General features: G+C 29.3%; 1 protein-coding gene across 1 annotated transcript; it reads left to right on the top strand.

Moving 5' to 3' along the window:
* The first annotated feature begins 3,086 nt into the window (after positions 1-3,086).
* LOC135931556 (uncharacterized) lies at positions 3,087-10,127 on the top strand. Its single transcript, XM_065468772.1, has 9 exons — positions 3,087-3,249; positions 3,393-3,762; positions 3,839-3,963; positions 4,208-4,305; positions 4,829-4,978; positions 6,393-6,456; positions 6,554-6,609; positions 8,066-8,363; positions 10,015-10,127. Exons 1-9 carry the CDS (start codon positions 3,087-3,089, stop codon positions 10,125-10,127), a joined length of 1,437 nt encoding a protein of 478 aa, XP_065324844.1.
* Positions 10,128-17,038: the final 6,911 nt, after the last annotated feature.

Raw genomic sequence — 17,038 nt, 5'->3', positions numbered from 1 at the left:
TTTCTTGTAGTGATATATTGTATACATTTTTTTTATCAAATTAAGATTCAAATTCTTAATTAAGAGTTGAAATTTCTAATAATTTATATTATATAAAATAAATTTTGAGGTGTGCTGGTGGGGAAATTTTTTACTAGCTTAAAATAATATTCCCTCTCCCATTTGGTTACTCGCCTGCTATAAAATTTGCAATAATTCGCTTTCTAAAATTGATATAAAACAAGAGGATCAATCTATTTCTATTATATAGCATATTAATAAATTATCATTTATAATAAGAAATCAATGAAAATAATGCGATAATTTGTTATTTTTTTCTGAATATTTTACATGTAAATTGCAATTTTATATTTTTAAAAACATTTAGCATCAAGATAAATATAAATTTATCTTATAGGAGTACTTTATAAACCATCCGATTCAACTAGCCACAATGATAATTCTTCAAGCATCGGGTTTGGGGCTTGTGGCTTGAAAATATTTTAATTATTTAATTGCTTTACAAAGTGGCCCTGATGCTCTTTTATGAATGAAAAATGCCAAATTCTGAAATTAGCATTATATATATCCTATTTGTTCCGACATTTGCTGGAAAATGTAATTAAAGATTGAGAATACCTATGAATGATCCTTAAAATCGTTAGAAGGATGTAATTCATAGTATAATACATATTTTTTTTAAAACGTTTTATTATATGCAATGTGGCAAGACTAACAGTATCATTCTAATACAGTAAAAGAAAACAAACATAAAATTCTAATAATTGAGTTTACTTTGACTTGGGGCTGGCAGGGCGTAGCCTTCGGAAAATATAGAAATTGTGGGTCTATATTCAATGATGATGATAATTGACAATACCAATAATTATAGCAAAGTGCTATTTTTTTTATGATGGAGCTGTCAGATGCATTAAAGAGAATAAGTCAAAAAAATCGACATAATATAATGCAAACATTCAAAAGGAAGGCACCCAATAACAACCTGGAATAAAAATTTTTAAAATAAACACATTTGTCTCCGTTTAAAGGTTATTATGCGATGAAACAACAGATGTATTTGTGTTCGGACTTTAGATTATAAACGCATATATATTTACACTAAAGAATGGTTATATATCGCCTGTCATTGGTGTCAATAAGGGCACTTTTAAGGAGATGAAAACTTATTTAAGGGAACCCTATGTACAAATTTAGGTTATCTGTAGTGGGTTTAAGAAACTGTAAAATTTGCGAGTTATATAATAAATCACTTTCCTATCTCTTGCCCTGAAAAGAAAATAAATCCAATGCGTGAAAATAAAAGAAGGCCAAATATAATCTAATGAACTTTTAAACTAGATAAAAGTAAAAATATTCTAAGGCAGAAAATATTTTAAAAAATTCCCCACCCCCTCTATTTCTGCAGAAGGAGAAATATAGCTATTTCTATTAGAGGAATAAAACTTGCTGTTTTATAATAATCCCCTATTAATAAGGACATTAGGTTTGTCCTGGGATCAAGCCTACATTAATGATTTTTAAAAATGGCGCGTCCTAGCAGACTTATTTTTTTTTTCTAATTCGGAATTCTTTTCAGAATAACAGCCTGGATACTATTCATTTGGTGGCGAGCGATTAGTGTTTGAATCGGCGCTAATAAGTTTACGGAATTCTTCGAGAGTTTTAAAAGAAAAAATTATTCCAAAATGTATTACTATTCTATTAACGATTCGCAAATATTATCTAATAAAATAATATATATACGTTGCGCTAATTTACGTTGATTGTTAATCTTAATATATAAAAAACAATTTTTATATATGTTGCCATGTTTTTTTTAATGTTATATCATATTCATTATTAATTAACTAATTAACTAATTCATGGACCCAAAATGATGGTAATGTTCTGCATTATATTGCATATAATTTTATAAATAAATATTTGGTATCGAGTGAGCATAAGCATATATTTAGTTTTAGTTAATCCTTATTATACTAAATAAAAAGGAGGTTTTTGATATTATATTACACGCTACAGTATAATTTTGGTATATCCTCCGCTTAGAGGAATTATAACCAGTGTAGTATTAGCAGGGGGTCCCACAATAAGGTTTGGATTAAGGAATTGATCCATAGTTAACTGTATAGACCCTTGTTATAGTTTGCGATATTTGTATATATATATATAGTATAAACTCTAATTTAAAATTTTACCATATAACAAAAATTGGATATCAATTAACTCAATTTTGGCTAATATCTTAATTTCTCAGCGAAAATTGAGCCTTTTAACAATATAATATATTGTATAATTATAGTGCGTAAGATATACAATTATAATAAGAATGAAAACTTTTGTAATAAATTTTAAAAAAATAAGCTATTTGGTATTAGGTTTTCTATATGCTTCTTCTCTTAGGGAGATTCAATTTTTGGTAATTATATTTGTGTCTTATAAAAATAGTGGCTTTCAAGAACGTTTTCATTCTCACTCTACAGATTGCACAATCTTACAATTTACATTTGTTTTGAATTTGGTTTTAAGAAATTTTAAATGAGAAGTCATTAACACAAATATAAATAAAAATTATTAAAGAGAAAATAAAATATTATATTAGAGTGGCTTTAGGGTGCATTCATAGTGGGCAATCGGGCACGATGTAACAGCTGATTCATTTTAAAGATTTTTTTATGAAATCAATAATTCTTAGATTATTATCATGAATGGGAATTGAAGATAAAATTAATATTAAAGAAAGATTTATCTCATAAACAGATTTTTAAATTCGTTTAGCTGTTAAATCGTGCCGGGTCAGATCCTACTATAAATGCAGCCTTCATTTAAAAAATTTTTTAATTTATTATATTCTACAAAAAAAATTCTAAAATTAACTATAAAAATTCGAATATTTATTAAAATTTACGATTTTCAAAAAATTTATGAATAACGTTATTCATAGGATTTTATTCTTGTTCGTTTAGAATCGAATATCAAATCGAATTTCGAATAATTTTAAGTCTTATTACTATTCCAGCAAGCATAAAAATGTTAAACACCTCATAATTTATACATTCTTTTAACATGTGAAGCAAAATTATTATCCCATGAGCGGTGGTGGAGCCGGTCTACCCTATCAAAGTTCGCTACCAATCGGTGGTCAAATATGGAATAACAATGAATTATACGGAAGTGGCGGTCAGCTTAGATCAGTTTTTACAACGAATATGGGAACTCCTAAAATGGATGGTCCTATGAAAGGCGGAGTTGGTAAGCAAATGACTCCCTCAAGCATACCTTAATAAACAAAATATAGGCTATAATTTGAATTTCATTAACATTAATGGCAATTAAAAACATTTGTTAAATCTTCAATAGTTATCAATTTATTACTATATTATCAATATACTAAGGGGGTGTGTTTGGAATGCATGGTTACATGGGCATAGACAAAGCGTCTGGAACGGGCGCAGATACAGATATTATAACTGGGTACAATCGAAACGAGATGAAAAATTTAACCGCTGATAAATTTTATGCGTTAAGTCCAGATAGAGTTTGTCAGCTGCTATCGGACGATGGATTGTCCGTTGTTAGCGAGGTGGAAGTCTTTATAGCGGCTTGGGTCTGGCTATCAGCCGATTCTTGGAATAGGAAAAAATTTATCAAAAAGATAATGTCTTGCGTGAGATTCCCGCTATTTAGCGCTAGGGAATTGTATACGGCAGCCAGAGAATTGAGGAATTTTCCCGAGACCTGGGAGTTCATATTCAACGCTAATTGGTAAAATAATCAATTTAGTATTTCGTTTAACTTATAGAGGCACTGCTATCTCATATGATCATTTATTTTATTGAAGGTATCATTCCTGCGTAGAGTTTAATTCTCACGATAATTTGTTTTTCGATATTCCGAAACCGCGCCATTTCCAAGGAACCAGAAAACTCGACCCTTTTTCGATTACAAGGACCCAGATTGGATTTGGTATTTTAGCCTTTGAAATCATAATCCCTTTTAATTTCATTTTTCAAGTAGCTGCTGCACAGATAGCAGACTTTTATAAAATGTTATAAAATGTTATAATCTAAATAAGTTATCCAAAAAAATAATTGATAATTCTGTATACGTTATTTTGTATACCATGTTTTAACCAAGATAAATTATGTAAATATTCCTTCACTAAGTTTTACTTTTTTTATAACTAAATTATATGTCATTATTTTACTAGCACCACAGCTAGAAAATTGGAGGGATTTCGAAATGAAACGCGGGAACATACCATTCAATCCTACAATGCCTCTCCCATTTCCTTCTTCTGGACCTGGAGTAATATTTTAGAATTACACAATAATTTTAACATTTTAATAATAACATATGATTTCATCTAAGATTTGTGATTTATTATTTATAACGTAGTTAAGAATTTACATCAATATTATATTCGTATGAAATCATTAGTGTTTTGTCGGGTCGGGTGAGTGGGAATTAAATTTCCCTACATTTTAAACTGTTTCCATTATTTGGTGATGATTACATATATGGAGGAGAGAAATCGTTACATTTATTTAGTATTTTTGAGTTTCTGAGTCTAATAAAATGATGCTATGATATTTAGATAAATAAGAGCAATATTTTGTTGTAATAATATTGAAATTAGAAAAAATTAACCCCCCCCCCCACCCTCCTGGACATAAGGGATAATAGATTAAGACAATTGCCCTAAAAAAAATTTAATAAAATATATAAACAAATATTGACTCCTTTTAATATTTTACTGAGCACATAAAATATAAAACTGATAAGCTATAATTTTTACAACTTTATCTTCCATTTTGTACTTTATAAAAAGTTTAAATCCCCGGTAACATTAGACGGATGGCTGGAGGCCTTAAAAGACGCCACCATTAGACTCAAATCGGAAATAGATTCGCTTGGTGTTACTACGCGGAGATCGATAGCCAGTAGCGGGGGCAAAAGATCTTCCACATCAAAAGCAAAAGTAATAATAATAATCATTTGAATAAAGATTGTTAAAAATTTTTTATTATTTAATCCATTTCTAACATATCTCTAAATTTAAAAATATTTTATTTTAATTTTCGTCGGAATTTGGAATACAAGCACGACTCACCCATCTGATCTAAGAAATGATAAAATCATATATAAATTTTTTGATGAATTATAAAAGTTGAAGAGTTCATTCATATATTATATATTTGTCATAAACTAATTATCCTTTTTCTTTTATAAAATCACAATTTTCTTCCCATATTGATTTTATATTTTTTTGTTTAACTTGATACATAAAATATGTGTGCTTTTTAAATAAAAAATTATTACATAGGATTTTATTTTTTTTAAAGAAACCTATGGTTGAAATAAAATAACTTTTATAAGACAATATCACAACTATATTATTTTTAAGGCTCTTATTTAAATGGATTTTAAAAAAACCTCAAATTTTTCGTAATTTTATAAAATTATAAAACTCCCCAAAATCTTCCATTAAATTTTTAAAATGTTTTGTAAATTTTGAAATTTATAAATCATACCAAATTATTTTTATACTCCCCATTTAATTTAAATAATTTCCAGTTTGATTAATATAACAGCCCATTTTCTAATTATAATTTGAAAAATATAAATTGATATTGCTTTCTTTTTTTTCGGAAAAATTCCAACTTTGTAAACTTTAAGCTAAAATTTATTAATATTTTATTAATTTTAATAAATTTACAAAATCGATAAACTTTCGGAAATTCGAAAAAAATTATTTAGGCCACTATTTTATTTCTACATTTAAAAATAACTAAAATTACGTAAGTTTATTAATTATATTTTTGTAATTTAAGTCACAGCACAGCCTTATGTAAATAAAAGCAAATCTGGCACCCCATTTTTGGCTACGTCTTTTCTTTGGTTCCATCTTTGGCCACGTTTTTAATTTTGGCTTTTTTTAGCAGTCTACAGTAATAATAAGTCTATATGTTTGAAAAATGAATTACTAAGTGACTATAAAAAAACATCTATATATTAGAATCACGGAGAGGCATACTCATTTTCAGGATAGCTTATCCAATAATAAAAATTATAATTAAATTTAAATAGTTAAATAAAAAAACTTACATTTATTTCCAACCCTAATTATATAATAAGGGTCTATGTTCGAAACCCGACCCAAAATTTTCGGAGCGATTTAGGTAGGAAAACTTGTGCAAAAATATTTTACGGGCATTTGCGTGCCGATTCGGGCTGGACCGCATATAATAATATATCTGTGACAATTGTGAAGACTAACATTTTTTTTTCCATTTCTGAAATGTGGCTAGACAAATTTAATAAATTTATACCTACCTTTATAATTGTGTTTTTTAGTTTTATTTTAAAATTTTTCAAAAAATTATTGGTTTTAGTTGGAAAAAATCATTTTACAGGATAAAAGAATAATGTCACCCATCAAAGAATTATCCGAATCAGGTTATCATTTATCATAAATTAAAAATGTTTTCCAAACATATTTTAATGAATATCATTATTTTACTTAAATCTTTTATATATTAATTACTTTATTAAGAATCAGCAAGAGTCCACCTAAAAAAATCTTCCTCAGGCGTTACCAGTGACAGCGAGGTATTAATTAATTCCTATTTTTTTTTCTTCTTCTACTATTAAAAAATATATATACTATATATGTTAGCGGTCAATGTTATTTTTTCAGTCCAATGTGTTATATCATTTTTTTTGAGCATGTGTGGATTTTGCTGGAAATTCATTCTAGCAATGTGCAGAAAAGTAGGGATGTTGTTAAAAACCCGATTTCGGTCGATTTTTTTTTAAACGACCCCATTGAGAGATTAGCCAAAATAATATTATGAAAGCCTAGATTTTTGCTCATAGATGACAGAAAGATTGATTTTTATAAACGGTCCGATTAATATTTAAGCTAAAATAATATGATGTAAGCATCGATATTTGGCAAATAGAAATTACCAAATCGGGCTTTTCAATAACACAATAGAAATGCCTTATTCAACGATTTTTAGATAATTTCGTCATGAACTTTCAAATTTAATATAATTTATATTATTTTTTTTTGTCCATAATTTCTATAATGACTCAGATGTCAAGAGGCAAAATTGTCTGAAACTTATAAGATCTAATGATGCTAAAATATATTTCCGGCAAAATAAGATTTTTTTAAAAAAACGCGTTCAAAAAATCATTTAAAGTTGAAAAAATAACCCGTTGACGGGAGAAAAAGCACATTCACGCTCATATAAAAATGAAATCGGCTTCTGCTAAAAAAGGTGCCTAAAGATAGTGTTGAACATCTGTATTTTACGTGTTTTTTTTTTATTTTGGCTTCCATCACAACTACCAAATTTTATAAAATATTTTCCGATAGATGTGCACCTTCAAGCGGGGTTTGATACCGTTTGCGATAAAAAAAATTATGAAACCGATCTCTTGAACGCGTTAGCTTAGCAGAATAGGGTAGGATTAAAGAGGTCTGGGTTAGGGTTAATTAATATTTAAAAAAAATGGTTTATTAAAATTTGGCAGTGACAATCGAGGTCCCAAAAATGTGAAATATATAAATTCGTTCAAGACTATCTCACACATGAAATCTTATATAACCCTTCTCCTCTCAGTTGCTGCCTTATATTTATCATTTTTATTTATGAAGATCTGATTTTTCAATACCCCTCCTCCCTATTCTCTTATAAATATTGTTAAAATTAAAACCAATTATCTAAAAAGAAAATTATAACTTATTGACTTTAACTAATGAGATAAAATTTATTTTATATGGAACTCTTCTAACGATAATGTGTGTGTGTATAATAAATTTATGCCGAATTTTTTTAAATTTAATTTTAAATCTTAAATTCAATGATAAATGATTGGTTTTAAATGATTTTATTATTAACTTATACGAATTTAGATTGTATAACATAGAAAAACCAATGTAAAGAGGGGGCCTTGATGAATCCCCTACACTCCCTCTAGAGTTACTGGCTCTATTTTTTAGTCACTTATTAAAAGAAAAATTATATTTTTAAAAAAAAAATATGTTTCCGTCTAGATTTCAACAACTGAACCTAGCTCTTCAGAAGTTTCCGAAACTGAAACTGACAAGTCTAGCGCGATAAATAAAAAAGATAAGAAAGACAAGCCGGATAAAAAAGATAAGAAAGACAAGCCGGATAAAAAGGATAAGAAAGACAAATCGGATAAAAAAGATAAGAAAGACAAACCGGATAAAAAAGAAAGTAAAGATACAAAGAAAAAGGACAAAAAGAAAGATAAAGGTAAAAGCACTGATGCATCTTCAGCCGAAACTCCTAAAAAAGATAAAGGTGGAAAGAAAAGCGGATCCAAAGGTAAAACTCTATATTTAAAAAAAAATGTTTAATTATATAATTTTATTTTTATAAGTAAGAGCTAACATGATATGGAACTATCTGGATCTAGGTCCATTTTGCCCCGACCACCCTCCCCCCCACCCAAATCTTCTAATTATTATAATTTAAAAAAAAAATTGTTCCTAAATTCAAATCTATGCTCTAATTATCTTATATAATTAGTATTAGAGAATTTGCTTAGGTTCAAAATTTTAAGCTCTGCCCAGGATTTTTATTTGTTGTCATTTTTAAGCTACGCCCGAATTTTAACAAATAAATATATTTTTTCCCTTTTTTAGAAATTAGTTTTGATCATTTAAATCCCGTCCTGGATTTTATTCTGGTTAAAGACCCTCGACAAATACTGCAGATAGAAATTCTGAAATTTTTTCATTTTCTTCGCAAAGGATTAGTCTTTGTTTTTGCCAGATCGAACTCCCCAAAAATCTCTTATATCTGATACCAAGCGACAAGTTGTAGAACTTTTCCACCACCTTTGTCTGTTTTTTAGTCCTTTACCCGTCTCTTTCCATTCCAACTTTGACAATTAACCTAATCCGCGTCTGTCATACGGTGGAGGTGATCTGCCCACTTCAGTTGATATGTGCTTATAAGGTCAGCGATCGATACAATACCCATATTTCCTCAAAACTCAGCCATCTTTTATTTTCAGTTCATTCTATCTTAGTTATATGATAGCAACATTTATGGGTCGAGTCTTCGCACCAAATGTTATGGCCGGGGCGAACACCTGAATTGAAAATAACCCTTTGGTTCAAAGCGACACATATTTTATTTTATGACGTGAGTTAATTATCGAATATTTTCTAATCACACCTAATTTCATCATGAGATTAAGATGGCTTTGCCTTAGCAAAAAAACTAATCCACAAACTGGATTATATTAGTGTCGCAGGAAATATTATTTACTGAAACAGAGTTATTATATAATCATTGCACACCTGCGGCAGATTTTAAATAATTTTAGTTGTATATAACTGCTATAAAATGAAATTGAGATATGAGGAGTAAATTAGGTTAAACTATTCATTATCTAATTTTTTTCTAAAAAATTTCCACCACGTTAATTGTTGTAAATCATTTTGGCCGGCCCGGATATGCATATTTTTTAAGCGCGGATTTTTTTTAAAAATTTTGCTTACGGATCGGATCTTTAAAATCTCCAAAAAGGAAGATAAGAACGACGATACCGATTAATCCACCGAGACTCACAAGAAGGAAATAAATAAGAAATTCGATTCTATCGTAAGATGTCAAAAAATCAAAGTAGTTAAAACTTAAAAATATTTTGCCAAATTTGCCCTGCTCCCGAAATTTTTCTTTTTCTATTCAAAAACTTTTTAGAAATTGGCATATGTTCTAGTATTCAAAAAAAAAAAATTAAACTTGAAGTCTTATCTTACATGTAATTTATAGTAACTAAAGATTATTATTTTGTGCTGAAAAAAAGAAGAAAACTAATTTTTGAATATTTCGGAATAATTAAAATGGATGCTTCTTGAGAATGCCTTTTAGACCTCTCCCCATTCATGGAACGAAGACATTGATTTAGACCTTAGATAATTTGTTAATTTGTGTATGTGTGTTATAAAAAAAACATAATATTTAGATAAGTCAAGCGATAAAAATAAAAAGAAGGATAAAACGTCTAAAAGTGGGCACAAGGACAAAAAAGGCGGATCGGGTAAAGGCAGCAAAAGCAAAGGCAAGAAGAAGAAATGAGAACGAAAAAAAAATTGCTTTTTAAACTAAACGCAAACTTTGATAGCTTTTTATACTGGTAAAAATTGAAAGCTAAATGATTCCCTTAAAAAAAAACTAAACTTGTTTTCGCATCTTAAATGCTTAAAATGGCTACAACGATATTTTGAAATTTTATATTTGATTAAATTAATAAGTAATGTTTCATGATTTTATATTAAATATATATTATTTTTATTTAGAATTATTTCAAAAGTATTTTTTAAGAGAAAAATCGTTTAGAAAATAATGTATATTTTTTTTTTCATTTAGGTTTTCCATATTTTTTATGTTTATAATTTGTATTTTGTATAATATTAATGTATATAATAATTATAATTTGGTAGAATAATTTAAAATAAAATATTTATTATTAACCTCGGAATAGGGCAGAATTAGAGGTCTCACAAATGACAAAATTTTTAGGCGTCACCAGGTAAGAATTTAGTTTTTGCCTGACCCTATTTGTACCTAGACCGGTCAGTTACCAATTTTTTAACTAAGGTTGTGCCCAGCCCGGCCTGGTTTTTTTTAAAATATGGGGCTTAACCCGAAAAATATGTAGTTGAACAACATTAAAATTTAAATTTTAAAAAAACTACACTTAATGGATTATCGCTTCTATCAAATATCAGAATTTATCAATAATCCAGTCCAATAATTATTTTTGCCTCGCCCGTCCCATTAATTATTTTGACAAACACGACTAAAATAAAATATTTTTTAAACGTTTCTTGGGCCGTTCCTAGCAGACCTCTAGTCAGAATCACTCACCCTTATATTTTATATTAATTATAGACTAAAGCATAGGAGAAATTGAAACTTTCAACCCGATTTAGGTTATCAGATCCTGCTTAGTGGAAAAGAGGACTTATTTGTTTTATGTGTTTTAAATAATGCATTAAAAAATGAATTTAAAAATATTTTAATAGATTTTAAGCAGTAATTTATTTTCATTGTTTTTATTCGTAAGTAACATTAATACAAATCGAACTAAATTCATATAACTTAACAAACCATATTTTTTTTATCCAAAATTTTTTACATGCAGATACTTCTCATAATTTATTTGGCCTTTTCTTCAAAAATTTATAGAAAGGCAAAACCATTTAAAATTGTATTGCATACACATAATTGCTTTATAGATTTTACGGATAAGCTATTCCTCTCATATGTCCATTGACTATTGATTAAAGAAAAGATTCCTTCAACGTCATCATTATGAGCTGGTAGAGTATAAAATGAAGTTTCTATAATTAGCAGTTCAATATGTTGTTTTAGGATTGGAATATCAGAGAAATATTTACCATTTTGGGTGAAGGGGAAGTTTCATATATTAAACATACTCTTTTTATTAGTAATAACGATGTAATGTTGCAAAATTGGTCCAACAATAATGATTCATGCACCCCCAAATCCAATGAACAATAATTTTTATTAGCTGGACACACTTAAACTCAAGAAGATGCTCGGTATGTCCTACAAATTTACATAAAATTATTTTTAAACATGATAATTGTTATTTCTAATATTTATATAATGATATGAACTAATAAAAAAAAATTTGGAAAAGATTATTGTAATCAATTTTTTTAAAATATCGAAAATACTTTTCAAGGTAAAAAAAAAAATTGGCGTCATGCCGATACTGGCGCTGTATAAATCCTTGTGCCATTGTTCATAATAGAAGGCTTTTCCTAAATAATCGTTCCTATTTCATAATTATCTTTAAGTTGTTTCCGATTGTTAGTGTTAAATAAAAGTGAATATAATGTTTAGTTCAAAAGTTCTCGGCAAAATTATGGAAAATTCAGTGTTGGTAATACTCTATACGTATAGGAATACATTTCCGTTCAAATCAAATATTTTCAAATTTAAAAAGTGCTCATAGTAATATTTAAAATTGAGAGATTCCAAATTAATATGGATTCCACATGCCAATACTACGACATATTGATTGTACCTTAGTTCATATTTTCCATAAATTATATTTAACCTTTTAAAAAAGCATTAACCCTATAGCCAAAAATCGATAGTTATTTATGCTTTTAATTAACAATTACTACAATCATAAATAATTTAATTATATAAATAAATCAAATTCATTATTGAAGAATTTATAAGAAAACATTATATATATTAATTTTAACAAAAAGGAAACACATAAAGCTTTATTTTAAATATAATTATTTTGATGGCCTGTATTGTGAAGACACTCCAGCTGATTCAATGCTAATACTAGTAGAGCTTCCGACGTCTGAGTTTGTTTCGAAAATCCAGTTCGTCCTTGATGAAATTTTTCTTATCTTCTGAAGATTTCCGATAAATTTTTTGGTCCTTTTCCCGGTTATCAAAATTGGTTGTTTTTTAGATTGTTTTTTTGTTGTTCTTTTATTTTTTCTGACATCTGCTTTTTTGGATTTTGTCGCCGCTTTTTTGGGTTTCCTTGTCACCTTTTTGGATTTTCCCGCACTTCTAGATCTTTTGGACACTGTGCGTTTTTTGACACGTTTTTTAGCCCCTTTCCTCCTCGTATATATTTTTCTTTTTTGGGGTTTCGAGATTTTATGTTTCTTCTTTTTTGCTTTACTTTTTCTACTTGGCCTTCTTTTCGGACTTTTAGCGACCTTTACAAGGCCCAATTTTTTCTTAGAAACGGGTAAACCTTTTTTCAAGACTCGTGGTCTATTATTAGTCCTTTTGGTTTTCAGCGTGCAGGAACTCATTTGGAATTCACTCTTCTTTTTATATTCTTGAGATTTTAGCTCTCGTAATTTTCTTTTACGCCTGCTTTGAGTTACTATATCATTCTTTTTCTCGTTTTTTCTCGTTTTATTGAGTACGATATTATTATTCTTGAGCATCGACGAGCCAAATGGGTTAACTATATTTCTAGGAGGCAAATCAACCGCATTTAGGGTGGAAGAACCCTCTTCTCGATTAGTATTCGATTTAACATCTGATCTATTACCAATGTCATCCATAATGTGAACATTTTTATCCATTATGCCTTGTGAATCAGAAATCTTTTTAATCTTTATTTTATCAGTTTCCATGATTAAGTTTATATTATTGGAAAGGTTTATATTCAAATCCTTTTCCCTAACATCATATTTTATTTTGGAGTTGTCAGCGGTAAGAGTCAATATCAAAGGATGCTCATTTTCGTTTTTTTCCATGATTGGTTCAATTTTATAGCCAGTGTTTAAAATCTTAACAGAACGAATAAGATCTACAGAGTCTTTTGAAAAATGCGTCTTTACATAGTTAACTCCGGATAAATCTTCCTCTGAGTTTTCACACTGTTTGGGAATATATTTATCATCGATATCTTGAACATATTGGTCCAAATTTTTGATGATGGGGTGATGTGGTTTGTTTTCCGAAGTCTCATTAAACGCGATATGCTTTGGCATTTGGGCAAAAGTATCATTACTTATTTTTGCAGCTGACTGAGTACCGCTGGTTGAAGGGTGACAAATTTGTTGATTATTAGTACTCAAATTTATGGTTAAATTTGGCATCATATACGGGGAATTTGTATTGTTATCATTTTTTTGAATTTTATTATCATTACATTCAATTTTACTATCCTTATCTTTGAAAGTTTTGGTAACCGTCGATTCTTTTGGCACCTTAGATTCGTGGAACTCATATGCAGGTACAAACGAAAGTTGGTGGTTAGAACCTTCCCTCACAAATTGATCATTTGACGGCGGTGTGTTAATGATAGTGGGAATTTCACATTCTCTTGCTTCAAAAACTGAATCCTTAAATTGTCGCACTTTAATTTTTTCTACTACGTCTTCCAAATTTTTAGGTTTAGCGATCGGCCCGAACGACGACCTTTGGTCCTTCATATAATCTTCGTAAGTTTCAAATATTTTTTGGTTGTTGATAGATTCCTTATCCTTAAGGTGTAAAGTTTTTAAAGTTTTTTGTACGATATCGTAAGCTTCTTTCGATATTTCATTATCTTTATCCTGGACACTGGGAAACATAATCTTGTGGTGGAAGCGCTCTCCTTGATCTTTCTTAAAATTCGCCTGCGAATCCTCTACATTGCAAATCTTGGCATGACTTTGATGACTGTTAAAAGTTTCATAACTATCTTTATGCTGGAGGATAGGGTAACTTAAATCGTTACCCTCGTTATAATTTTCATCCACATATGTTTGCTCGGTCGTTTTCTCTTCTTTCATAGTGTATTTCGATGAAGTGATAGGATAATTTATATTTTTCCCAATGTGTTTTAACTCTTTCATGGCTGGACTGTGAAAATACTTGTTAAGCTTGGTAACCATATCCATATTACTCTTTATAACCTCTGACATATGGGAAACTTGAGCTTTTGATAAATCACTGTTTTCGATTAAAATTTTTAAATGCTTCAACTCATTTTCCACATGTATGTTGCCTTCCTTAAATTCTGATCGAAAATCTTGCGACTGATTTAAAATGCTATCTATTGTAGTTATTATGCGAGACGCTTGAAGTCCATTCGCACCTTTAAAATCGTCCCATCTATTTTGTAAATCCCCTATATTATTATTCATATTTTTTAAGGAATCCACGATTGTAGCATTCATTTTTATCAATGTCACCCCCTCCAGAGAATTTTTCCTCATCGTAGAATTTTTGTTTTCGCTGTTCTCATTCTTAGCAGTACTGTTCGTCTTAATCTCTGCAACGTCATCCTTGAGACATTTTATCCTATCAGCTATTATTTTTAACGTTAAGACCAAATCTTGAGCGTAGCTGGCATGGTTAGTAAAATGATCCTGATGTGTTTGTGAATCGCTTAAATTAATATACGATTCTTCCATCTGAAAAAAATAAAGATTAATTTTAATGTTCAACAAAAGGAACATATTACTAAAATAATTTTTTTTTATTAATATATTTCGATATCTAATATAGACGCCCATTTTACATATTAAAATATCATTTCAAACTTGTAATGCGGCACGAAAGTGGAGGATAAGAAGTAAGATGGTCAACGAAATTAAAGGGAGGGTGATAGAAAGTTGGAATAAAACGGAAGGGTGGTAGAGAGTTGGAATAGAATGAGAGGTGGTAGTGAATGTAATAAATGTAAAGATAGTAGTGAGAGGTGTCCGCTAAATTTCATAATTTGATAGGGAGAAGGTAGGGCTCCGAATCGAACCTTAATCCGAAGAGTAAACCGGGTTCATGGTAAATTTTTTGCGCATCTCGTTTACAGACTCCTCATGAAACCAAGCCATATTTTTAGAAAAATCATGGTGAATGATTAGGGTGGAGGCTAATTTTTCGAAATAAATTTTATCAAGGGCGTCATTTTGACTCTTTAGTTAGGCAGGGCTAAATGGGTTATTCAAAGTCAAATTAATAAAAAAAAATAAAAACCAAATATTTTTAATTTTCCTTTGCTTCAATTGTATTTTAAAAATTTATCATCGGGCTCGAATCTTCAACAGTCACTTTATAATGACGCCACTCAGTTCACAAATTTAATGTTTTCAAACCCGGACCAAACCTGGACCAAAAGTTTCGTGTGAAGCTCTGGGAGGATGAAGCCCGATTTGGGTCCATTTTTTAAAAAGACCCGATTCAGATTTTAGCCAAAATAATATTATGTAAAAGATTTTGTTCATGGATGGTAGAAAAGTTTGGACTTCTATTTGCCAAATCTCGATGCAATATTTTGATTAAACTCTTAATGTGATCATTTTTAAAAGTCGACCCGAACCGGGCTTTTAAACATCACTAGTTAATATTATCAATAGCTTGGGGGGGGGGTATAGGAGTGTCTGCTTTGCAGGTTTGAAACAATACACTTTAAGTTTCTGATTTACAGGCTTGAAATAATACACTTTAAGTTTAAAATGAAACATTTACAAGGTAAAGTGCAAATATAATAAACTTTTTTAATAAGAATAATTGACAGAAATTATACTTCAGAGAAAGGGCTAGTTATTTTAACTTGAGAAGCTTTGTCAACATTTGAAATACCTATTAAAGATGAATAAATAATGGAATTTTATTTTCAGGCAAATCAATAGATAAATTATTATTTTTAATAGATACGTTACCTGTGTTATCTAAATTAGAGGATTTCTCTTTAATCCTTAGCGAATTGTCTTTATAGCTTATCAAACACACCAACAATTTTTGGGTCAAATCTTTGAATTGTTGCAACATCCGCTCCGTATTAAAAGATGTAGACGAAGTTGGCTCTTGAGACGGTTCTTCGTCATTGTTTTGCCCTATGCACATCAGGGTCAACAGGATAAACCACCATATATCATAAGTGCATAAATCAGGAATTTCAGAGTTAGCGGAGCCTATAAACCGGGGTTTGATGGGTAGGTACTGGGTCCAACCCCAAGGAAAGAAGTCTCCACAGAGAATAGCGCATATTATCGAGAGGAATATTGAAAGTGAATATTCCAAAATGGAAGCAGGTATATATACTGATAAAGCACTTATGTGAATGAATTGTGACATGAAACAATTGAGTAACAAGGATGGCAAATTATACATATTAGACATGATTGAATATGACTTGTACAAGGGAACACGTAAAATTCTGGGGTTAGCATTAATGTGAACTGTTTTTGTCACGTGGAAAAGGTAAAGGATTTGAGATATAATATAATTTATTAAAAGCTTTATCATGCTTATTTATACTCTTTTTTATATGCCATATAATCTTATTTTATTTTGTCATATCATATAATATACGAATTTAAATAGTGACGTAAATTTGTTAAATAATATGATATTTTTATCCCTGTTTCGTTATTAAAAATATACTCTAGTTTTTTATGTGGATTAAATACAAGATTGAACCCTGACTTATCAAAATTTGCGTTATTAATTCTGCGTAGAACATCCTAAAAACAACGAGG

The sequence above is a fragment of the Gordionus sp. m RMFG-2023 genome, chromosome 1 (assembly GCF_954871325.1).
Source record: "Gordionus sp. m RMFG-2023 chromosome 1, tfGorSpeb1-WG-v2, whole genome shotgun sequence".
In the NCBI taxonomy this organism is placed as follows: domain Eukaryota; kingdom Metazoa; phylum Nematomorpha; class Gordioida; order Chordodea; family Parachordodidae; genus Gordionus; species Gordionus sp. m RMFG-2023.
Note: the sequence above shows the minus strand (reverse complement) of the source record. Positions and strands in the feature narration are given on the sequence as shown.